Below are 25578 nucleotides of genomic sequence, written 5' to 3'. Positions count from 1 at the left end.
TTCTAAACAACAAAGATAGATGATGCATGCCATCACTGGCATGAATCACTATCTCCTTGTTTTTGGATTATTAATGTTAAAATGACTTATCCAAGTTTTTTAAAATCTGAACTGAACTTGTAATCCTAACTTTATAATAATTTGGGTGAATAAGAAATTTGGATGAAATGAGGTTTGCGTATATCTTCAACTCATTCATCTCTTAGGAAGATTGTTGAGGTAGAGTCCCTTGATTAGGGATTACGACGAATTAATGCAGCGGAGCCCCTAAGGGCAAGTATGGCTGCATTTACATATGGATGTGTTCAAGAGGAAACTCCATATGAATAAATAAATAAATATATACATATATTTAAAAAAAAAAATCGCTTCTAGTACTGATCCTTGTACATCACATTTTATATGTCACTATTATGTTGCCGAGGTGAACAAATTGTTTTCTGTTCACGAAATGTGATTTAAACCAATTATTCGCAACACTTTTAATACCAAACCTGTATATTTTTTTGTAAGAACAGATCATGAATGATGGACACAGTCATGTGCTTTGATAACGTCTAGAGAAATAACTGTGGTACACTTCCCGTGGTTTACCCATTTCATATTAATTCCATGATAACTAACGGTGTTTTTTCTATGTTTAGACTGGGTCTCAAACCATAATAATTAGGTGAATAATATGAATGTTTTAAATTAAAGTCTCAGTGACCTTAGAGACCACCAATAGATATCGTTCTGGATTTTTTTTTTTTTTTTTTTTTACTTCATTAATGTCTCTCCATCTTTAAAGAGTGACAGCATGGAAGCAACTTTTAATCGTAATTTTCAATTTTTGATTATTTACGATGCTTATTAAAAAATAACTTTTTTTAAAACTGTTCACTGTACTCTACTTCTTCCTCAATGACTGCACATGGAATTTTTTTTTATCCAGGGTAGATGGCATAGTGTACCTTTCCCTGTTCATAGGGTCAACATATGTAAATAGTAAATTAGTGATTCATTTCAATGGAACCATTGTGACATTGCCATTTGGGAACACAGGTAGGTTTTTACTGCCAATTATTGAGTTGACAATTTCTTTTCTTTATTCCTATCATTCATATAGTGAAAATTCTGAATGGACATTTTCTTTTGCACATTTTATCTTTCACTGGGCAAAAATTGCATGGATTCTTTCTATGTTTAAAGTTTTTTTTTTCATTCTTATGTATTTTGGTTTGCAACTAATCTAGTATGTGAACAGTAGTATTTTTTATAACAATTTTTTGTTTGAAAAAAGTTGTTCACTTTCCTCATGCTGCTATCTCTGTAAACCATTTTATAATAATTTGGGTTTTAGAATACTCATGGGTTCATGAGTATTCTAAACCCATTTATTCCATGAACTGCTTCACAGCAAGACATCTATACTATCAAATGTTGATAACAAAACAGGTACAGACCCAAAGTTATTCCAAAATATTCTGACTACTCCATCAATTCACATAGCAGGGAATCAATAAATAATATTAACTCATTCTAGATGTAGTAGTAGATAATGATGAAGAAAATTAATCGATAGCTTGAAATATTAATGACTGGAAACAGAAGCCTTCTGATATAACTCCTTTACTGATAATCTTAAGACCACTGGGATTATAATCTAAGCTGCTTCAGCAGTATTTTCTCCCACAGACTTTCTGAGAGCGTGAACCCTGCTACTTTCAAATAAGACATTTTAATTTGCCTTCATTTGAAAACTCTGTATAAAGATTTCTCACATTCTAAAAAGGATTTAAACTAGTTTACCAAACAAAGGATGAAAGTCATTCTGTGAACTATAACAGACGGTCACTATTACTGAGTGAAGAAATGTAGTTAAAAAAGGATAGAGAAGAAAAAGAAAATTTCTTGACAGTATTTGCGACTTGATTGGTTTATGACCAGTCAAGAAGCAAATACTTCAAAATGCTTCATATATTAGAGTATGTTTAAATAATGGTTACACTACTTACACTTCTTCCATTTCTAATTCATCATCTTGAGAAACACGGAAATATGGATTACTGGTTGTGGGGCGAAAGTTATACCCAGTTAGGATAAAAAATATAAGCGTAGCTGTCTCTCGAAATAATTCATCCAACCACTCATACTGGAAAGGCACTGTAATCTAAATATAATTAACAGCTTGTTATGAACATGAAACGTCACAATTTATTAATATATGATATTTAAACGATGTATAATTCTGAATGTGCCAAAATTCAATGTAAATCATACATTTTTCTCAAACAAAAAGATTGTATTTTAAAACATTATAATTTTTAGTATCCTGCAAATGCTGTAGAGTTCTCATTTGCAAAATATTTTATTATTTTAAAAAGAGAGGTGACTAGTTAAATTTTTAAAAGAGAATTCATTGAGGTTTGTGTTGGAGGTTTAATGGAATATTATCAGAACTGAGAAAGGATTAAAACTAATTTTAATGCTTCCAATATTTCGTCTCAGTCACTGATACATCTTCAGGGATTACAAATAACTTTTTGTAACAACACACACAAATACAATACAATGATAAGTAAAAACACATGAGTGAAACTAAAGTCCTATCTAGGAGGTGTGCCCTCTATGGGCATTTGCAGGTGGCCTAGGATGTAAAGAGGGATCTCTAATAATTAATGTTCCCCAAACGAAATATTGGAAGCATTAAAATTAGTTTCGATCCTTTCTCAGTGCTGATACTATTCCACAATAGTTTACCCTTCCTAGACACTTTAGTAACACATCTTCCTAATGGTAACCTTTCTTTCTCTGTATATAGAAAACCTACTCATACAGGCAGATACATTCAAACTCTCCCACCACCACCCCTCTCAACAATATGGCATTTTTAAAACTCTAACCAATAAAGCCCACAAACTTTGTATACCAGTGAAACCGCCCTTTCAACCGAACTTAAACACATACACAACACTTTCCTTTCCAATGGCTACAGCGATTACAGAATCAAAAAAAAAAAAAATCAATTCCTTCCCAATTCCCCGACCATCTCTTCAGGACTTCAAAAATGCCATCACCATACCCTACATCTGTGGCACATCAGAAAAAAATAGCCAGGTTGTTAAAAAAAGTACAACCTCCATACAGCCTTTAAGCCCCATCGTAAACTTATTATCCTTATCCATTCCACCAAAGATCAGCTCCCTCCTCTCTCAATGCCTGGAGTATATAGAGTACCTTGTTCCTGTAAGCTGGCTTACTTCAGACAGACAGGCAGATCAGCAACCATCCGATGAGAAGAACATAAGCCATACATCTGCAATCATGATTATAGTCAATCTGGCCTTGCTGACCATGTTTTGGATACAACCCACAGGATCTCCTAGGAAAAAACCACTATGCTCCACCTAGTTAATTCAAAAAAGAAAGACTGTTTTTTAAATCTGCATCTGCACTCAGAAACCAACCAAATTTAAACAAATACGGTTGCATAAAACTTCCCAAAATTTGGGAAACATTATTCATTAGAGATACAGTAAATATTCTCTGGCCAATTGACCTGTTTTGGGATGGAAAAACTCAATTTTTCAGGAGAAAGAAACTCTGCTACCTCCATATGAAAAAAGTCAGCTCACTTTAGCTGAAAAGTCCTTATAAAGATTCTTTGCATCCCATATAGAATTTAAACTTATTTCAAACAAAGGACACTGTTATTAACTGAGCCATGGAAATGCAATCTTTCATCATCATCATATTCCTGACATGTACCCTCAAGGGGTGTACAGGATAGTACTACATGAAAAACATATCATTACTAACTTCTTATCAACAATTTTCCTCCAGATCGATCTGTTATCTGTCAAAACTCCAACATTATCAGATCTTTATATTTCTGTCTTCTAAAGGTGTTTTTATTATCTGCTAGTTAAATTTCTTCAGCATTCAGGCTTCTTACGTTGTTCTTGAATTTTGGTGCTGTTGAGTTGGTATGTTTTAGAATTTGTTCCAGTAGCTGACTTTTACTGTTCACCTTGGTTCCCTGGTGAAAATAACGGGAGGCCTTGTTTAGCCAAGCAACGCCCCAGCCAGCATGAAATTCAGTCATGTTGTATCATCATTTTACATTGTGGTTTAATGCCAATAAGAATACAATTTGGTCAGCTAAATGCCAAATTGATAGCCCATCCTCATTCATTCAGTATCCAGGTGGATACCTAACCTAACTGGGTGCATCATGAAAAGGTAAGTATTGGACATAAGTCTGAAACCCTGGTCAGTTCTCTGCATTTCTTTAAAAGCTATGAGGGTTTCCTCTCAGTTATAGACCTTTGACCTTTAAGTACCCTGCAATCTTTCATAACTGAGATAAAATTTAGTATAAACTCTGTTTTGAAATTTGATAAAATGTGTATTAGATGAAAAATACTTATAATAATAAATGTTATGCTACTGTCAACATATTTGTTTGCATTAAAAAATAAATTGTAACAATCAATTGTAACATTAGTTTGTATTGATTGCTCATAAAAAAAGTCAGCCTTTATAGATGAAAATGGAATTATTTTAGCTTCATTACATCAAAATTTAATTCAAAAACCAGTTTTGATTGGAAGACTTTTTTTAAAAAAAAAGAAGTGTAAAATAGATAATTTGGATAATTTGTTATCTATCATATCATGATTCCATAAGTATCTATAAAATCTAGTTCGTTGAAGTTTTCAGCGTGTGTTCCTTTTTTGTATTCCAGCATAATTCAGATTTTTTATTTTATACTTCTTTTATTTTCCTGTACTAACATTACAAAGATCAGCTACACTACAAGAAAAATATACTAAAATTAAAAATATTATATTTTTCTAATGTATTTTGTTATAAATCTTTATCAACTAAATTGTAATATAATTTGATAATTAAAAAAAGTATTTCTCTTACCTTTAATAGATATACTATGATTCTGGTGAAATATACATAACAAACAATCTAAAAATGAAAATTATACACAAATGAATCACTATGAAGAGCTCTAATATAAATTTCCAAGTAATTTCAACAAAAAAAAAAAATTAAAATTATTCAAATAAAATTTCACTCAAGGTGGTTTTTTGAGAGAGAGCCTGTGAAAACAGTTTATTTATTTACATGAAAATGTAATTGAAATAAAATAAATGTATTTTCAACTACAGGCAGTAAAATGCATTAGAGGCACACATCAATTATCAACTCTTCAGTTATAAGGGGGTTATTTTAAACTAACAGTATTTAACCACAGTTGGATATTATTTTAGTTCCATGTAATCATGTTGGTTAAGAATTTCAATGGCATTTTCATTATCTGCTTTTGTAATTATAATTATTTTACTGCTCTTCATCTCAACTAGTGCTTCAAATTTCTTGTGGAAGAAGTTACTTCTTGGCAGTTTTGAGTGTTAGGACATTCACTATATCCAGTCTGATATTGTTTATCGAATGGATAGGAAAGGCCTATGAATTCCTCTTTTGATCTGGATCATAATTTCTTCTGCAAGCACGATTTTTTCTCCAATTGTATAGCTATGGCCATGACTGAACGTGTTGATATGTCTTTCTCAAGCCAGAAGCTGACAGATTTATTAGTTTTTTTTATGGTGGTTTTTGAGGATTAGAAGTAGAACTTTTTAATAGTTTTATAAATTTATAGATGTGAGAACTTTTTACTTTCTAAAATTATTTAGTCACTGAAGTGCTGGAGAGGTCTAAAGGATCATCCAGAGATCAGCATTCAGCATAACAGTGAGCTCCACTTCTAGCACATAAATACCTTGGTTAGTGTTAGCAATTAGAATGTGTGTGGTGCCAATCTATTCATGTAGAAAAGCAAAGCTAGTGTACACACACACACACACACACACACACACACACACACACACACACACACACACACACACACACACACACACACACACACACTGGGGGGGCATATTCCCCCCCACAAGCCTAACCCCCGAGTTCAAGACTGATAGGCCGGTTCTCCGTGAATTTTGAAGACTCAAAAGGGGTCCCCCCCCCCGAGTTCTGGACTGGTATGACGGTTCTCCTTGAATTCTGATGACTTCAAAAGGGGGTTCCACCCCCTGGCACCCAGGGTAGCCATGAGTGTTCAAGTCTTCAAAAGGGGCTTGAGAGCCCCTTTTGAAGACTTGCTTAAAACAACTAAAAAATTCTCAAGAACAACAAGAGTCCTGGAAATGACAATAATATGTGAGATTGGAGAGAATTGTAAAAGAAATGCATAAGCTAAGTAATGAAATATGGAGATCAGGTATGCTCCTTTCTCAGGACTCTCATATCTGCGGTCTCCTGTCTTTGGTCAAGTGTTTTACTTCTGACCCAGCTCTCAGATCCATAAGTTAAAACTGGTTTGAATACTGTCTTGTATACAGCTAATTTAGTGTTCTGACTAATTTCTCTTATTCCATATGAATTTATTCAATTGACTTCCTACCATACCAGCTTTGCTGATTCCGTGTTGTCTATTTCCATATTTAATTTACCATCTTCACTAAAAATCGTGCCTAAGTAGCTGAAATGTTTTACTTGTTCTATAGGTTCTCCATTCACAACACAGTTGACATTTTCAACGATTCTACCTAGTTTCATTGTCTTTTTATTGCTGACCTTCATACCACATCTATTACAACAGTTATACAATTTAGTCAGGGATTCTTGCAAACTTGTAGTGGATTTATTCAGAAGTATAACATCGCCCGCATAAAGCAAACATGATATCAGAATTAACATCTCCAATTCTGATATCATGTTTAATACCACTTTCCTTCATAATGTGATCCATATAGATAATGAATAACAGAGGGGATAATGTGCATCCTTGTCTCACACCAGATTCAACATTAAAACCATCTTCTTGTACTTCCTTCAATTCTAACTGCTGACTTATAACTCAAATACAGACTAAGTATTGCTGATATAATGCCCCATTGACACCATATAACTGTAGCGTATTGAATAGTTTCTCTCTTGGAACCTTGTCATATGCCTTTTCCAGATCGACAAAACTTAAATACAGATCTTTGTTATATTCCCATGATTTCTCAACTATTTATCATAAAGTGAAGATCTGATCCAGACGGCCTCGATTTAGCCTGAATCCAGCTTGTTCTTCATCAAGCTTTTCTTCCACAATTCTTCTCAACCGTTTCTCAAGTATAATTGCACAGATCTTGCCAGGAACACCCAGTAGGGAAATACCTCTGTAATTCTCATATACAGTTTTATTTCCCTTTTTATATATGGATACTATTAGAGCTCTACTCCAATCATCGGGAATTCGTTCCTCTGTCCAGGTTTTATGAACTATGCAGTACAGCCACTGTAAGACTTTTATACCACCATATTTCAGCATTTCTGGTCGAATATCATCTACTCCTGCTACCTTGAAGTAGAAAAAGCCTTTGATGGCTTTTTCTACTTCAAGTATGGATATGTATTTCCGGACTGTATGCCTGTTGAGTTTTTTTTTTTTTTTTTTTTACCACTGTGCTATCACTGCTTGTTTCATTTAGCAATTTTTCAAAGTAATTACTCCATACTTCAAGGATATCTTTTTCTTCCATTTATGTCACATCCAACTCCTTTTACAGCACACTTTCCTCCATTTCTAAGCTTCTTCAACAACCTCCAGAATATCTTACCACCGTCTTGATATTTTCGATGTTCTTGCCAAAGTCCTCCCATGACTTTTGTTTAGCTAGTTTTACACACTGTTTAGCTTTCTTACATTTGTTTCTGTATTCTCGAAGAGCACTAGCTGACTTATTTGCCAGGAACTTTTGATATGCGTTCTTTTCTTTCACTGCCTCTACAACTTCCTGTATCCACCATGCAGTTCTGATTTTTCTTCAGAGTTTGCTACTGAATCTCCAAGGTTTGATTCCTGTTCTCAAACTCTTTCATTTTCTTTTCAATAATCTTTCTGTATTTTAGTCTACAGTTCACATCTGAGAGCTGCTCAACTTTTATTCGCTTTAAAACTTTCTTTCATCTTATTCTTTTCATTATGAAATTCAATTTTATCCTGCTCAAGACTAAATAGTGATCGCTTCCAATTTCAAATCCTTTGTACACTCTGGTGTCCTGCACCACGGAGAAAACATCACTATCAACAATAGCAGAGTCAATGAAATTTTTCTTTTTCCTTGCCTCTTCTCTCCATGTGAATTTGTGCACATTTTTATGTTTGAACATTGTGTTAATAACCAGTCCATGTCCTGAGCAGAAATCCAACAGATATTTGCCATTATTATTAGTTTTGCTCTTTTCTCCAAATTTTCCCAAAATATTTTTGTATGTCTCACAATCATTTTCTACTTTGTTATTTAGATCCCCAACAGAGGACCAACTTTTCCTTTTTTATTGTGTCAGTTACTTTTTCAAAAAGCCTCAAAAAATTCCTCCACTTCTACCTTAGTAGAACCTTCTGTGGGACCATAGACACAAATAAGTCTCACTGTCCAGTTCCCCATTCTCATATTTGCCCACATTACTCTACTTGAGACTGACTACCATTCAAGAAGATTAGCCTCGTATTTTGTGTTGAATACTATGGCTACTCCTTCTTTTCCTTGTCATTGTCTGAATATAACATTTTGTATTTATTGCTCAGAAACATCTCACCAGTTTTGGTCTTTTTTGTTTCAGTCTCCCCTATTATGTCGATCTGGTACTTACCTAATTCCTCAGCTAGCTCCATTTCTTTGCCATTCAGGCTTCTTATGTTGATAGTACCGATCTTTAACTCTGGTGATGTTGAGTTGGGGTTTGTTTTCAGATTTGTTCCAGTAGCTGACTTTTCGCTGTTCGCCCTGGTTCCCTGGCGAAAACAACGGGGGCCTTGTTTAACCGGGCGACGCCCCAGCCGGCATGAAATTTTGTCATGTTGTACCATCATTTTTTATTTTGGTTTAACCAATAAGAATACAATTTGGTTGGCCAAATCCCAAATTGCCAGCCCATTCTCGTTCGTTCAGTATCCAAGTAGATACCCAACAGGGTGCACCACGAGAAGATGAGGAATGGACATTAGGTCAGAAGCCCTGGTCGGTTCTCCACATTCCTTTAAAGGCAATGTGGAGGTCTCCTCTCAGTTATACAGCTTTGACCCTTAAGCACCCCATTAACTAATATATAATACAACTAATGATTTTTATTCCCTTTTGGACACTGCGTAGGCAGTTGAATTTCTACTGGTAACAATCAGAGGTAGATGGTGCAAGACTATGACTAATTTTAAGTAACATCTAGTGAAGAGACGGCTACCAAATGCTGCCATCTAGCAGTTCATAACCCTAACATGATATTTTTAATGTCTGAAATTGTGTGGGTTCAACAGTCGATTTTCTTGAGTTTACAGGATGAAAAGAAAACTTGCTTGCCCTTGACTGAAATTGTATAACTCAGTAATTGGTTGAAAAAAGCCTTAGAAAAAGTTCCTCTAATTGGCAACTAGAATTGAATGTAGGTGGCCTAGTACTGAGGGGTTCAAATGCCATTTCCAATGAGCTATGGAAGCTCTCTGAGGGTAAAGGACTATAGGGAAAAAATGGCATTGCTCACTCCCTATAATGGAATAAATGGCATTAGCTGATTATTATTATTACTAAATATAACTAAACAGACTTGCACAGTTTAGCATTCTGGCATGTTGATTGTTAACATCCCAACTGGCCATACTGTCTATAGACATTCAGCAAAATCTGGATACGATTCTCTAACACCTATTGAATAACATGGATAAGAAGTGCAATCTGGTCTCACTATTTCATCCACCACGGCCGGTAGAGAGGTTAAGATATCCCTGGGGTTCATACAGTTTCTGACTAATGACTAGATTGTCAGAGCAGACTCCTATTGCAAGTCGAGGACTGACTGTATCATATATAATATACTGTAATATACTGTTAATTAATGTCATTCTAAAATTTTGGAATAATGGAATAATGATAAAAAGAAAAGGTTACAGCAATTCCTATTTTAGTCAGATTTTCTTTAATACAGTTCTACACGTTAATGAATTACACTATGTAGTCATGAGTTTTACATTTCACTGCAAATATCACCATCTGGGTACTTACCATTACATAGAAATGCCTGAAAAGTTTTAATTTTTCCAGATTAATGGCAGCCTTTCCATCTGTGTGAGAAGCTTCTTGGAGATGACGAATTGACCTATCAAGGATAATTAATCAAAATCAGTAATCTCAGATGTAGGTCCAACAGGGCTAATTACATTAGTTATACTTAATCAAAAGAAACTATGAAATGGTGTGCATATGAACATATCAGTTTCTGAGCTGAAGCTCATGTCTTAAGGAGAGCAGTGTCAAGGCAACTACAAAAGCTATTATGCTCGTAAGCTATCTGATCAATTTCAAAACAATTTAAGCTTCAAGTATTGATAATAGTCATTTAAGGATCAAGGCTGCATAACTGTAAGAAAGGTGGAGGACAAACTGGGCTTCTGACCTGTATACTCCTTACATTCACGTGGTGAACCTGTGGTAGGTATTTGCTGGATACTGAACAAACGAGGATGAGCTGGCAGTTTGGGACTTAGCCACCCAAACTATATTCTGTCTTGGCTTAAAACAGAAATAAACACAATGCAGCAATGAAAATGACAAGCTGGCAACTACAAGTTTATCTGTGCACATGCTCTAACTGAAGAAAAGAATGATGCCAAAAAAGGTTTCTGATAATTTAGATAAGATTTATGAGGAATGCTCAAGAAGAGATATTAAAATTATTTTAGGTGATTTGAATGCTAAGATAGACAAAACAGATACATACAGGCCAACCATTGGGAAGTAAAGTTTACATAATGAGTCCAATGATAATGGGAATAGATTGATCAACTTTGCTTCAAGAAACATGATCATTGGTATTACAATGCTTAATCATAAAAACATTCATAAAATGACCTAGAGGTGTACTGATATTAGCACCAACCAAAGATTACCTCCTAATAGATGCAAGACACTTATCTTAATTTGATTAATGCAAGATCCAATAGAGGAGCAAATGCTGAATGTGGCCAGAAACTATTATATCAAAGATTAGAAGTAGAATCTCAAATGCAAAGAAGATATATGGATTCCGTGCCAGATATAGTGAAAAAATTAATGAAAGTCTGTCTACTCTAATTAATAGCAGAATATTAATGATGTCTGGAAAACTCTTATGGATGTCAGAGTGACAACAGCAGATATGATATCAGGAAAAGCAAGCAGAGTTGAATATAACTAGTGTAATATAAAATGTAAATGTGTGCCCTTAGTAAAAAAAAAATTAGGCATACAGACGAATCCAACAAAGGAATTGCACTCATAAAGTGTAGAGGAATATCATAGGCCAGAAAGGAAGGGAGGGAAAAAAAGCATAAGAATAGAAAAAAGAAATGCTATAACAACGAACTTAAGGAATTAGAACATCTCCAAAGTATAAATCAAAACAGGACTTTCTATCAAAAGTTGGGCTTAGGAAACACTTTTTGATCACATTTGATCAAGAAAGACCTATGTACAAAGTGCTTATAAGATTAGTACTAAATTATTCTTCTGAAAACTGGTTATTATCAATGGCAGATAGATTGCTAAGGCTAGTTGAAAGAAGGGTTTGCACACATATTTTTGGAGCAGTACAAGAGAATGGGATGTGGAGAAAAAAAAGGTACAATAATGAATAGTACAGATTGTTTAATGAACTAGATATAAGTACCAGGGCTCAACGAATATGCTCACCCACTCACCTGCGGTAAATAGATTTTTTCAGCTGGTAAATAGTAACAGACTGGACAATTTTTTTTTTTTTTTTTTTAATTTAATGAAAAATTACTTTAAACAATATTTTTTGACTTTAAATTCACAGATGGGGCATCAATGATCAGTTTATGGAACTCCTGTTGAATTATTGGGACATATCATTAAAAAAATGGGACTCTTGGACAAGTAAATTTTTTGCGTGGTGAGCAAGATTTTACACGATTTGTCAAGACCTGTTAAGTACATTAGGGAAGATGAAATCTAGGATGTTAAGACTCTGGAAGTCAAAAATTAGAGGAATTCAGCAACGAATACGGCTAGCAGAAGTTTCTAAAGAAGGACAGGCCTACACAGGACTGTTGACAATGAAGATAATTTTGAAGAAACTTTGATTATCACCATCCAAATCCAACCATTCTTCTTTGAACCACTAGGTTGATAACGTTTTCACTCAATGGCTATAAACAAAAAATAACTTAACTAATCTGCAGATTAATATCTGTGAATTAAGTTCACTAAGGAAAAGAAGGGTACTGGTAGTTTGCTTTTCCAAGATATATTTATCCATACCAACTCTGGTACTTTGTTTACCAAAAACTTACCTTTACAAGGTATGTACACAAGATCTGGATCATCATTCTACCTAGAAGATTTGGTCTTGTCGAGACTTTACTTAGTATAGTGTGCGTTAAACACTGTTTAACGCACACTATACTTTTTTCCCTTTTTTCAGCTTTACAACAGGAACTTTGCACAATTAAATCTAATATGCAATCAATTAAATATAACCAAAGAACATCCATGCACTGCTCATCTGAATGGTATGACTTCTTGAGATACTATGGAATGCAGAGTTCCTATTCATTACATTTTTGAAAAATCTGAGTTGGTTCCTAGAATTTTGAAGTAGTATTATCTTGTATAAACAATTTCTCCCACCAATACACTTCTTCCGTTTCCTATCAATCAATAAGGATATCATGCTTATCAGTATCCAGGTAGATACAGTGACGTAGCTAGAGCTTTTACCGCCCAGGGTGGTCCCCGAGTTTACTACCCCTCTCAAATACACACCAAAAATATTACAAAAAGTCAAAACGACGAAGGGAAAGAAATTAAAACACTATGTTTATGTTTATTTTAGTTGTTGAAAACTAATTATTAATTAAGTAATAAAATTACTAAGTTAACATAAATAGAAGAATCGTTGAAAAATAAAATTATGTCTCACGTGAAAAGTGCCACCTGGGGCAGACCCCCCCCCAGCTACGCCATTGGGTAGATACCTACTAAAGATAATCATAGAGATGTCAAATAAAGACAGAGCAATCTGCTCTGTCTTTATTTGTTCCCACTTGAATGTCATCCATCTTATTTTGGACAAACCAACCAATTCCTGAAAAAGAAAATTAGTAACTAACCACCAACACTATATCTGCTACCCACGGCTCACACAAGTCCAGGCTGCCAAAGCATCGAGGGGCAATGACCACAGCAAAATGAATGACATATAGCATATTCAGGCCCTCAGTTATTTTAAGCACAAATTATTGTTCAAAAGAAGTTTAGAAACATTGTTACAACATCCTAATTAAAATTTTAACAATAGCTAATTCATGCCTATAGTTTAGAAGATTTTGATCCTAAGTAAATGCATTTAATTGTAAATCCGTAACTATGGTGATTTCAATTTATATGATGTGTTTCTAGGGTGGTTTGCTGTAAACAGCTAAATGAATGCAAGTTCTGCTTTGCTTTAATAGCACATGCAGGACTGTTAGAAATCAAAAAATATATTGAACTGAAACTATGATCAAAATAATTCTGTATTTTTACTGTGTCCATATGATTGATATTTTATACTCTTATCAATTTGGCAGAAAATCTTTGGGCATTTTCTGCAAAATTGTAAAGCATTTGTATCAACAGTTATCCTTGAATTAGGATTCCATTTTGCATTTTAGTAACCAGTATAGTATAGCTTTCTACAATTTAACAAACATCCAAAGAAAGGATATTCAATATCTACTTTTAACGGCATTGTATGTGGCTATCATTTAAACCTCATGAAAATATCAACCTCTGGTTATGGGATGTATTGATATTGTACTATTTAACAAGACATGAATCCTTCTCCTGGAGCTTGTAGTAACCGATTTCAAATTTGAAAATCAAGTTTTTTGAGACATACTAATTTACTTTAGGAATTACTAAACCCATTAATTGAAAGTGTATTTCAATTTTCTTTTATATTTGCATGAAGGGCATAAACATTTTGCTACTTGCTAAAAATGATAGAAAACTAGTTAAAATGTATTTTCTTAGCATATTTATGTTTTTGGTGAGAGAGAACTTGAAAAACATATTTAATCATCAATAACTTACCAGACAACAGGGAAAAGTATTGCTCCACAACACAGCAAATCAACTAAAATAAATACTTCTCGCCAGGTACTATACTGGGATTCACCTTCTTCACTCTCTTCCATTATTATCTTGGCAACATTTGCAAGTACCTGAAATAAAGAGTTTAAATGTTATATAAAAATGTAGGTTTACCTCAATAAACACAAACTATTCCTATATTGCACTAAATGGGAGGAAAATTAATATTTTTGTTTTAAAATATTTTTTTTTTTTTACAGAAATTATTATAAAATAAAATTCATAATGAACACTGAACTTTGTAAAATGGGCAAACACTATACAAATATTCTCACTGTAAAGGGATATCTTCCTAGTAGGAGTAAATGCCAACTAGTAAATGCCAAAGTGGTAGACGACTTTCATTGCTTATTGGAGACCTGAAGTGGTTACCACCATATTTGGTTCCCAGAGGTTCTTGTTTCCCAACCTCTGACATGAAACATGAGTGATACAGTTCGAGGGTATGCCAAACATACTCCAGGGATCCAGTACCTCCTCGGTCTTTGAGTTTTGCAGGCTGGCTGCCAGTTAGTGTATGGGACCGAATCAAAATGCATCTTTTAGGAGGCTTCCTGATCAAATTATTATTAAGAGAGAGAGACATCCAGGGAGTCAGGGACTTATCCAGAGAAACCACATACTACACGCACCAGCTATCATACTTATTCTTGAATTCATTCACACTGCTTGCACTCACAACATCCAATGGCAATCAATTCCAATCACACACACAGCACTCTATGAGAGAAAAATCTAGCTCTCAATCACTTCTTAGCAGCATTCATTCTCAGTTTCCAAGGATGCCCTCTTGTCCTTTCTCCACCTTCTATAAATTGAAAAATTCCATCAACTGAAATCCTGTATGACCTTTTCAGAAGATTGTAAGTCTTGATCATATCACTCCTCTTTCTCCTGTTTGCTAGTGTCTGCAGTCTACAAATTCTCAGTCTGTCTTCATAATCAGTATTCCACAATCCTGATATTAATTTTTAACATTCACCTCTGCACTCTGTCCACTATATAAGAATCATACCTGAAACCAGACCTGTGCACAATAGTTCATGTGAGTCTTATTGAGGCCAATGAGGCAAAATGACATTCTTATCTTTATATGTGAATGTCCGTTTCCAATTATCAATAACATTCCAATATAATATAATTAACATTCCAATTATCTTTTGAGTAGTATTTGCAATCTTTGCTACATGGCTCCTGAACTACAACTTCCTATCTACTAACACTCCAAGATCCCTAGCCTTCATCCCATCAATACATAGTCATCCCTCGACTTACGTCGGGGTTCCATTCCATCCAGCAGGACATAAGTCGGTCGGACGTAAGTCGATACATTAAATCAACAGAGCTTTGGAGTTAGGGACCTAACTATAATAAATATACTGTCATTTTAATTTTTTATGCAATTCTTTGTGTGACCTATGTGAAACAAAAGTGACACAAAAGTGTAACCTTTGTTTTTTGATGAAGATATTCAATGTGCTTTGCTTATTCCTCATCTTCTTTTCATCATAAATTTGCTTATAGCAAGCAAAATGCATCATGTACATTCCTTTCTACTAATAATATTATTCAACATTGGGGTCCATGTTTTCAGTCATTTTGAGAACATAACTAACTGCAGAGAAGATTTCTACAAGCCCCTTCACTGTGAATTGTTTAGCCACCTATTCTTGTTTCTCTTTTCCGTCTTCCTTTTCTCCATCAGTTGGATCAATGAAATAGTGTTTGGAGAGAGAAACATGACCTTGATCTTGGGGAGAAGATCACCGATGTAAGGTCATAACCTGGAGCATTATCTAAAATTAATAACATTTTAAATTCTACATTTTCTTTCACACAATAGCTTTCCATTTCACTCGCATAATTGATTAAGGCATCCTCAACAATTTTTGAGTCATTCACAGCTTCTTATTGCTCTGATAATGAACTGGAAGAGTATGCTTCCTAATGGTTTTGAAAGCTTGTGGATTCTCACTGTGCCATATTTACAAATGGTTTCCATTTATATCTAGATGCATTACCCCTAACAGAATCATAATACAGTCTTTAAGGGTTTTGAAACCAGGCATAGATTTTAGCTTTTTGTGGATGAATGTCCGCTCAGGCATTTTTTTTTCCAAAACAAGGTGGTCTCATCCATATTAAATATTTGCTGTGGCAAATAATTTTCCTCCATAATAATTTTATTCAATTTCTCCACAAGTTCCTTGGCAGCCTTCTCATCTGCACTTGCAGTTTCGCCATACATTTTCACATTATGCACAGCAAAATGCTGCTTAAATCTCATGAACCAACTGGAAGAAGCATTGAATTCGTAGTCATAATCGGTCCCTGCTTTCTCCATCAACATATTGAAGCGACTTAGTGCCTTAGTGGTTATGATCATAGTGATCAAGGATATGCATTTTTGGTTCAGGTCCTCTATCCACAATATAAGTAGCTTTTCCATATCACCAATAGAACCTTGTCATTGCTTTGTCACTATCGTTGATTTAATGGAAGCAGATCCTATCACAGCCTCTACAATTTTATCCTTGTTTTTTAAAATGGTTGTCACTGTAGAATGAGACAATCCAAAGTCATGTGCGATCACAACGATGGGGAGAAGATCACCGATGTAAGGTCATAACCTGGAGCATTATCTAAAATTAATAACATTTTAAATTCTACATTTTCTTTCACACAATAGCTTTCCATTTCACTCGCATAATCACAATTATGCGAGTGAAATGGAAAGGGGCTTACCAGCTTCATGTTGCTTTATAACTTGCAACTTCATTTAGAGATCAATTGTTCACCTCATATTATGTGATTATTCACTAGGTTTTTTGGCTGGGCGTGTAGGGGCCATGTTGCACAAAATATCGTGAAATATTTAATGATAAATACATATAATCTATTTCTCAAACACAAAATCAAGAGAGGAGCTGTTGAAGACGTATCGATTGCCGATGGAGGTTTTCGCTGAATGCGCTGTTGCCACTACTGATGATGCATTGTTGCTGAATAGAAACCTTTTTACTTTATGCTCGCTTGGGTCTTTTTGAAAGTGTAGTAGAAAATGTTATTTATTCCCTTATGGGATCACAGACGTAACTTCGAGTGGACGTAACTCGAGGGTTGACTGTAATACAAAATTGGATATCTAATCATGACAAAATGAATGACTACATTTACTGACAATGAACTGACATCCATTTTCCCAAACTGACAATTGAGGCTCATTCAAATAATTTTCAAGTACTGCATATCAGCAGCATTCCTGATTACCCCACCTATCCTTGCATATCAGCAAATATCTGTATGTCGCTTGTCAAATCCTTCATCATCATCATCATACGTATCAAGGATTTAGGCCTAGTATGGCCTGTTCTGGCCTTAGAAGTCATCGTTGAATCGTTTAAGAGGACGTCCTGGTTTTCTTTTTCCTAATGGCTTGTACTTTAAGGCTTGTTTTGGTAATCTTTCCGTTTTCATTCTTTGAACGTGTTCCATCCATGTATGTTTATATTTTTTAATTTTTTCAATTACTGGTTCTTGGTTTAATTCTTTCATAATATCTTCGTTTCTTTTGTGATCAAATAGGATATACTTTGCAGTTTTTCTCATAAACTTCATTTCTGTTGTTGTTAATCTTTGTTTGTCTTTTTGTTTTATTGTCCAGATTTCGCTTCCATACATTAAGACTGGTATGGCTAATGTATTGTATACTTTTAGCCTGGTTTGTTTTTGAACTAGGTTTGGTTTAAATATAGAGTTAATTACTCCTGTTATTTTTAAATATTTTGCAATTTTTATGTTTATATCTTTTTCATTTTCATAAGTGATCATACATCCTAGGTAGTTAAATGAATTCACCTGTTCTAAGATCTTGTTATCTAATACTATTTTAGTTCTTGCTGGATCTTGTCCTTTAAAGGCCATAGTTTTTGATTTTTCCGTTGATATTATTATCATACCATAATCTTTGGATATCTCATTTAGATTTAAAATAGCTTTCTGTAAGTTATCTTCAGAATTTGTAATTATTATTTGGTCGTCTGCAAAGAGGAGAGTGTTTAAGTTAACTGTAGGTGAAAGTTTAATTCCTTGATGTAAATTTTTACTCCATTTTATTATTATTTCATTTAAGTAGATATTAAAAAGAGTTGCTGAGAGGGGACATCCCTGTCGGACCCCTTGGTTTATCTCTCTTGTATATGATAGCTCGTGATTTAATCTTATTTGTATTTGATTATTTTCATATATACTTGTGACAGCTTTTAGGATATTATTTGGTATTTGTCTTTCTTTTAATATGTTAAATAATATGTTTCTTTTAACTTTGTCAAATGCTTTTTCAAAGTCAATAAATGCAATATGTGTTTCTAAATTATATTCTCTTCTTTTCTCTATTATTAATTTTAGGCAGAAGGCTGGGTCAAATCCTTCATAACATCATTAATGTACAGATTGAGTAACAGTGGACCAAGCACTGATCCTTGTGACACCACTGGTTACTTAAAATCTTGTAGACTCACACCCCATGTAGACCACTTTTTGATATCTGTCAGTCAGTCTCTTATTGCTAGTCAGGCATCCTTATGGAACACCACTAACTACCTTAAATCTTGCAGACTCGCATCCCTTGTAGACCATTTTTTGATATCTTTCAGTCACTCATCCTCTTATCCATTATAATATTCTATAACCCAAACCCATATTCTCCAATTCATGCAACAGTCTGCCATGCCGTATTCTGTCAAAAACCTTAGAAAAATCCAAAATTTTCATGGTGTATCCATTCCCCTTGTCTAGTTCAATGGTAACATTGTCATAGAATGTGAGCAAGTTGCTAAAATATGACCTTCCCTTAGTAAACCCATGTTGCTCATTGCAAAGTAGAGATTCACTGTCAACACACTTCTAAATGCGAGCCCAAACCAATTTTCCCAAAATCTTTCACTACCACTCCTGAGATACTAACTGGTTGATAGTTGGATAAGTCAGTCTTTACACCACCCTTGTGCAACAGAATTACCATACATTATGTTAAAGATACCAAGTAATTTTATGAATTAAGTTTTAATCCTTTTTCTCAAGTAAACAAACAGACAAGTAATTCAAGTTTGTGTCTGAAGTATTTTTCAGGCAACTCATAAAGGTGGAATAAGCTCTGATCACTTTTCCTTAGCATCTTCCATAATGCAAAGCACATCTCCTTGCGGACATGTATGATGCTATGCATTAAGGGAAGGGCCACTACCCAGACTGGTTTCGACCTATGAGGTCTTGTCAGTGGGAGCCAGACCCTGAGATGCTAAGGTTGAAGTAATGCAGAACTTATAAATTTTACCTATACAAGTTGCCACAAGGCGCTTTCTTAATTTTCTTTTCGTAATTTTATAAACTTGGTTTTAATTATTTTTCATAAGTAAGCAAACAGACAGGTAAGTCAAGTTTGCGCCTGAAGTATTTTCATACATTCTTTCCATTCCTGCAGAATCTTCCCTGTTCTGGAACTCATATTAAACGGCCTGGTCAAAAGAATAGCCATTTCAGCTGAATATTTTGCCTTGTTTTTATTACCTTTTACTATACGTTAAAGATACCAAGTAATTTTATAAACTTGGTTTTAATTCTTTTTCCCAAGTAAGCAAACATATAGGTAAGTCAAGTTTGTGCCTGAAGTATTTTCATACATTCTTTTTTACCATACATTCTTTCCATTCCTGCAGAATCTTCCCTGTTCTGAGACTAATATTAAACGGCCTTGTTAAAAAATATAGCCATTTCAGCTGAACATTTAGCACCATGCTGATATTCCAACAAACCCTATTGCTGAATTCTCATTCAGTTTGTGTAACAGATCTAACATCTCATCCTCATACATCCGTGTTTCTTCGTCCATGTGTACAACATTGAGCAGTGAGCTCAATGTTGTACACACCAGGCTGATAGCTGTTAACAAAATGGGCACTCATTAGTTGAACAACTTCTTTTGCATCTGTTACCCTCATGCTATCTGCATTTAGAAAAGTTATTCTTTCAAATCCATTCTTTAATGCAGAACTTATAAAATTTATAAGTTCTGCATTACTTCAACCTTAGCATCTCAGGGTCTGGCTCCCATTGACAAGACCTCAAAGGTTGAAACCGGTCTGGGTAGTGGCGCTTCCCTTAATGCATAGCATCATACATGTCCGCAAGGAGATGCACTTTGCATTATGGAAGATACTAAGGAAAAGTGATCAGAGCTTACTCCACCTTTACGAGTTGCCTCAGACCTGAAAATACTTCAGGCGCAAACTTGACTTACCTGTCTGTTTGTTTACTTGGGAAAAAGGATTAAAACCAAGTTTATAAAATTACTTGGTCAGCATATCAATAGAATTCTTGTGGGTTATCTTTAACATGCAGAGCCGCCTTCTTTTTATACTCAGACTTTGCTTTTCGTACAACAATTGTGACTATTCTAGCCTGCCACTTATAATTTTCATAATGGACATCTTTATGCACATGGTATTCCTTCCACATCATCCGTTTCTTATGAATCTCTTCTTTAATAAATTTACACATGCATTTGACTCTTACCTTATTTATGCTTCGAACTCTCGGGACACATTCTGATATCGCATCATTTAAGTATTATTTAAATGCTTCCTATGCACTGTTGATTATACTTCCCATCCAGTAACTGATCCCATTCCACTGAACTCAGTTTACTCCTAATAATTTGCTGCTTTGTTGTTCAGCATGCAACCTTTTCTGAATGGAACATTTCATAAACGTAATCATTTCCCAAGTGATTACTGCATGATCACTGTCACCTTCTGGAGGCAAAATAGTTATTTTCTTTAACTGAAACACCCTCCGACTATAATCAAACCTAACACTCTTTGACTTCGAGTTCCTTCTGTCACATGCTGCTTGAGGAAGTTGCCCTGGAACAGCTCAATAAATTCATTTTTATTCTTCTCATGAGATTCTACTGCTATCCAATTAATATTTGAATAATTAATGTCTCCTGTTATGATTACTCTATACATGCTTATCTTTTCTATTTGGTGATGCATTTCTTCATCACTAGTAACTGATCCACCAGGTCTGTAACAACACCCCACTATGTAATTGATTTTGTTAGATTCCACTTCACACTAGATGGCTTCAAACTCACTCCAGCATGAAATACTGTTAGTAGTAGTACTACAATCAATGTCTCAACTCTAACCGGATACATCCGATATTATTAGTAGCATGTCCCTAATCTTCTCTCCTGTCTTCTCTGTCTCTCCTAAAAATACTGCACCATTTACATTCGATACCAGTTAGTATGTCTGATTCTGATGGGCAGGTTTCACTAATGCCTACAATCTGAAGCACTAACATATTGACCAAGGCAACAAACTCTACCCCTTTGTTTCTGATACAACTAGCATTCGCATACAGACATAATAATCTACCTGTATGTTCTTTTGTATACTCTTGTCTGCATGACTTAACTGGACAACTTGCAGATTTCTATTCTTTTCTAGTGCCTTATACATGTAGACATCTTTACACACATTTGATGGGTCCGAAATGGATAAATACAAAGTCAAAATCATTCTCTCCTTGTCAACATTTCCACGATAAAACCCATTCCCCCACCATTAACACAGTTATACAATATTGTTGCTCTTACACTCGCATTCTCGCCTTCCTCCCTTCATAATTTAGTTTCCCTGACTCTGTGTTAGGTTTCATACCAGTTATTAGTTTTTCAAGACTCCTTATACCAAACCCATTCAGGTATAAGCTGTCACTGTTATAAAAATTCAATCTTTCCTAAAACTCACTCCACACATCCAAAAATTCACATCCATTCCTTCTACACAGGTCTATGTATTCGATTGTCTATGCATCGAATCATTGACTATTGTAGCCCTTCTTCTTAATTCATTATCATATTGAGTTAAATACTGACGATTTTTACATTCTCACTCTTCACTCTCACTTCTTTCAACAACCTTTTCATGTCCTCCCTCACACTGAACTTATTGCTAGGTAAGTCATTAGTACCTACTACAATTACGATCTCATTTACTTTTCTTTTCTGTTTTTGAATTGCTTCTGTAAAATCTCTCATGGGGAAATTGTTACATAAATTCCTGCGATCGCTTTTACATAGGTTCTAAATCATGTAGAAATCAGAATTTGTACAGTTTTTAAACTAATGTAATAATTCTACTATTAAGCTGGAGAGAAAAAAAAAAAAAAGTATATTGTAAGTGTATGTGTAACGGAAAATAAGGGATAAGCCAGAATTATGTTTGACCCAGTAACAACAAAAGTTCATAAGGTCATACAAATGTAGAAAATTGCAACCAAAAACAAAGGTAGCCCAAGTGACTCATCATGTACTCAAAAGATCCAGGGAGTTTTAGCCAAAGAACAAGGAATGAACAGAGCTATAAAAGGACTTTAAGCTCTTGGAGCTTGCACACACACTCTCTCTCTCTCTCTCTGACTCTTTCAAGTATGTTCACGCATGTTGAGAAGTGGTTCCAGGTGCGTGACCCCAGGTGCAGGGGGATCCAAGTGAGGCTGTTACTGTCCGATGTATTTCCAGTAACTGCTGAAAGTGCTAAGTACATTTGGAATTCGCACCATCAACAAGTGGTTCCAGTTTACCAACAGAAATTCAATCTATATATTGTCCTGGTAAACTGCCGCTGAAAGACTGCCAAGGGCTGTCCAAATTTTAGCCAGCACCCAGGAAGAAAGGCAAAGTGTAGCAGAACTTACGGAAGTGTTGTCCAAGTTGTTAGGACTGTATGTGAAACAAAAATGTAAGTTCTGATCTGTTAATGTTACAGTAGTTAATTTTCTGCCAGTTCTTGTACTGATGACCTTAGTAAATGTCTTGCCATTTCACACATGCAATGTTGAATGCTTGCTTTGATTTCTGAACAAAAAGCGAAGTGTTTGTGGAACGTTTTCGGTATTGAGACTACATTATGATGTGAATAAAGAGGTTTAAAAAAAATAAGTAATTAAAACCCGACAAGTTTCATAAGTCATAAGACTTGCATCATCGGGGGTACTGAAAAGTTTTACACAACAAAAGCCTATTAACAATTAATTACACATATTAGATGTTTTGATAATTTCACAACTGTTACATATAATTGATAAACTAGAATACAAAACAGTAAATTCATTACTGTATGCGTGTTGTAACATTGCTAGTTATTGCTGGCCTGGTTGGCAGAGTGGTTAGCGTATCTGCTCTCGAGCCAAAACGCTGCAGGTTCGAATCCTGCCATGGGTATGGATGTTTGTGATTGTCTGTGAAAGCACTAGTGGTGGTAGTCGGCGGTAGATGGCATTGGTGTTTGATGATGAAGGTGGAGTAGTGAGACAAGGAGTTGTAGAGTTGATGCCCTCCCTCGATGAGTTTTTGGACTCCCTGGAGGTGTGATATAATAATAATATGTTCTGAGGTATCATGCGTGTTATATCCTAGGTCCATGATAGTAACAACTAGCACTGTTCCAACATGCATACAGTAATGTTCACAACTGTTATATATAATTGATAAACCAGAATACAAACAGTAAATTCATTACTGTATGCATGCTGAAACATTGCTAGCTGTTGCTATCATGTATATTATATCCTAGGTCCATGATAGATCATGATAGCAACGACTAGCACTGTTCCAACATGCATACAGTAATGAATTTACTGTTTGTATTCTGGTTTATCAATTGTGTGTAACAGTTGTGAAGTTATCAAAACATCTAATATGTGTAATTAATTGTTAATAGGCTTTTGTTGTGTAAAACTTTTCTGTACCAGTACCCCTGATGATATATTATGACTTAACAAAACTTATCAGGTTTTAATTGCTTATTTTTATTAAACTCTTTATTCACATCATGATGTGGTCTCAAAACTGAAAACTTCCCACAGAACTGCTAAGCCACAGAAACTTACATTTGCAAAAAGAGAAGAATTTGTCAAAACCAGATAAGAAGTGTACAGATACTGATAGTTGTGAAGGTCTGTGCTCAATTCGTTTTCGCAATGTAATTTACAACAAAGATACAAATGATGGTTGGAAAAAAAAAAAAAAATATATATATATATATATATATATATATATATAGCAGCTAAATATTATTTTATTGGGGTACATAAGGTCAAATCTGGATAACTGGAAGGAGACCAACAAACCTTGTAAGGATGCATAGAACAGGCCAGGGCTTCTGACCTAACATCCAATCCTCAACTTCTCATGATGCACTGTGTTAGATATCTACCTGGATAATGAATGAATGAGGATGGGCTGGCAATCTGAGATTTAGCCAACCAAATTGTATTCTTACTGGATTAAACCGTAATGCAAAATGAAGGTAAAACACAACAGAATTTCATGCCAGATGGGGCATCACTTGGTTAAACAAAGATCCTGTTGTTTTTGCCAGCAAAACCAGGACAAGCAGTGAAGTCAGCTACTAAAACAAATCTCGACTCAACTTAAGCAAGTTCAAGATTGGCACATCAACATAAACATCAATGAAAAATAAGTGGAACAGAAGAATTGGATAAGAACCAGATTGACATAATAGGTGTTACTAAAACAAACAAGAAAAAGTAGGTAAGATCTTTCTAAGCAACAAATACAAAATATTACATCCAGGCAATTACAATCAAGGAAAAGAAGCAGTAGTTATAGAATTCAACATTAAATATCTGGATAATCTTCTTGAATGGCAGGCAATGTTAAGTAGAGTGATGTGGAGTAATATCAGAATGAGAAACTGGCAAAGACTTATTGGTGACTATGATCCACTGAGGGTCCTAAGGAAGAGATGGAGAAATTTTCTCCAAGAATAACAGAAGGCAGATGACACAATGCAAAAAAAAAAGTGGGTCCTTGTTGGAGATCCAAACATGACCACCAAAAACTTGAGATCTGAAAACACATCAAATATGAAAGTATAAGATGTTTTACAGTGGTTATACTGATTCGGAAGGCCTGGTCAGAGTGTCAAATTCTGGATGACTAGGAAAGAGCTCATAGTACCTATCTATAAAAAGGAAAATAAAACTGAATTTGTGAATCACAGAGGAATTTTCCTGCTGAGTGTTCCTGGAATAATAATAAGCTGGATTCAGGCAAAATAGAGGTTGTCAGAATTAATTTTTACTTTAAGACAAATAGTTGAGAAATGAGAATATGACAAATATCTGTATTTAAGTTTACTAGAGGTGCTAAAAGAAAAGTTTTAGTAGATTTAGTAGATTGTCAAAATGCCACAGTTAAATAGCTTGTATAGCAAGCAAACTTAGTCTATATTTAGGTTGCAAG

General features: G+C 34.8%; 1 protein-coding gene across 1 annotated transcript in view; it reads right to left on the bottom strand.

Annotated features, from left to right (window-relative positions):
• The window catches only part of LOC150107934 (protein GPR107-like), a 262788-nt gene that overhangs the window by 20215 nt on the left and 216995 nt on the right, over positions 1-25578 (bottom strand). Inside the window, exons 12-15 of the mRNA XM_090415460.1 lie at positions 14181-14311; positions 10110-10203; positions 4915-4962; positions 1998-2152 (exon numbers count right to left, since the gene is read on the bottom strand). Of these exons, the coding sequence (XP_090271586.1) occupies positions 1998-2152; positions 4915-4962; positions 10110-10203; positions 14181-14311 (428 nt within the window). The remainder of the gene's footprint in view (positions 1-1997; positions 2153-4914; positions 4963-10109; positions 10204-14180; positions 14312-25578) is intronic.

The sequence above is a fragment of the Typopeltis vanoorti genome, chromosome 3, assembly GCF_054136105.1.
Source record: "Typopeltis vanoorti isolate ZY-2024b chromosome 3, IOZ_Tvanoo_1.0, whole genome shotgun sequence".
NCBI classification, from domain to species: Eukaryota; Metazoa; Arthropoda; class Arachnida; order Uropygi; family Thelyphonidae; genus Typopeltis; species Typopeltis vanoorti.
This window is presented reverse-complemented; position numbering and strand designations above follow the sequence as displayed.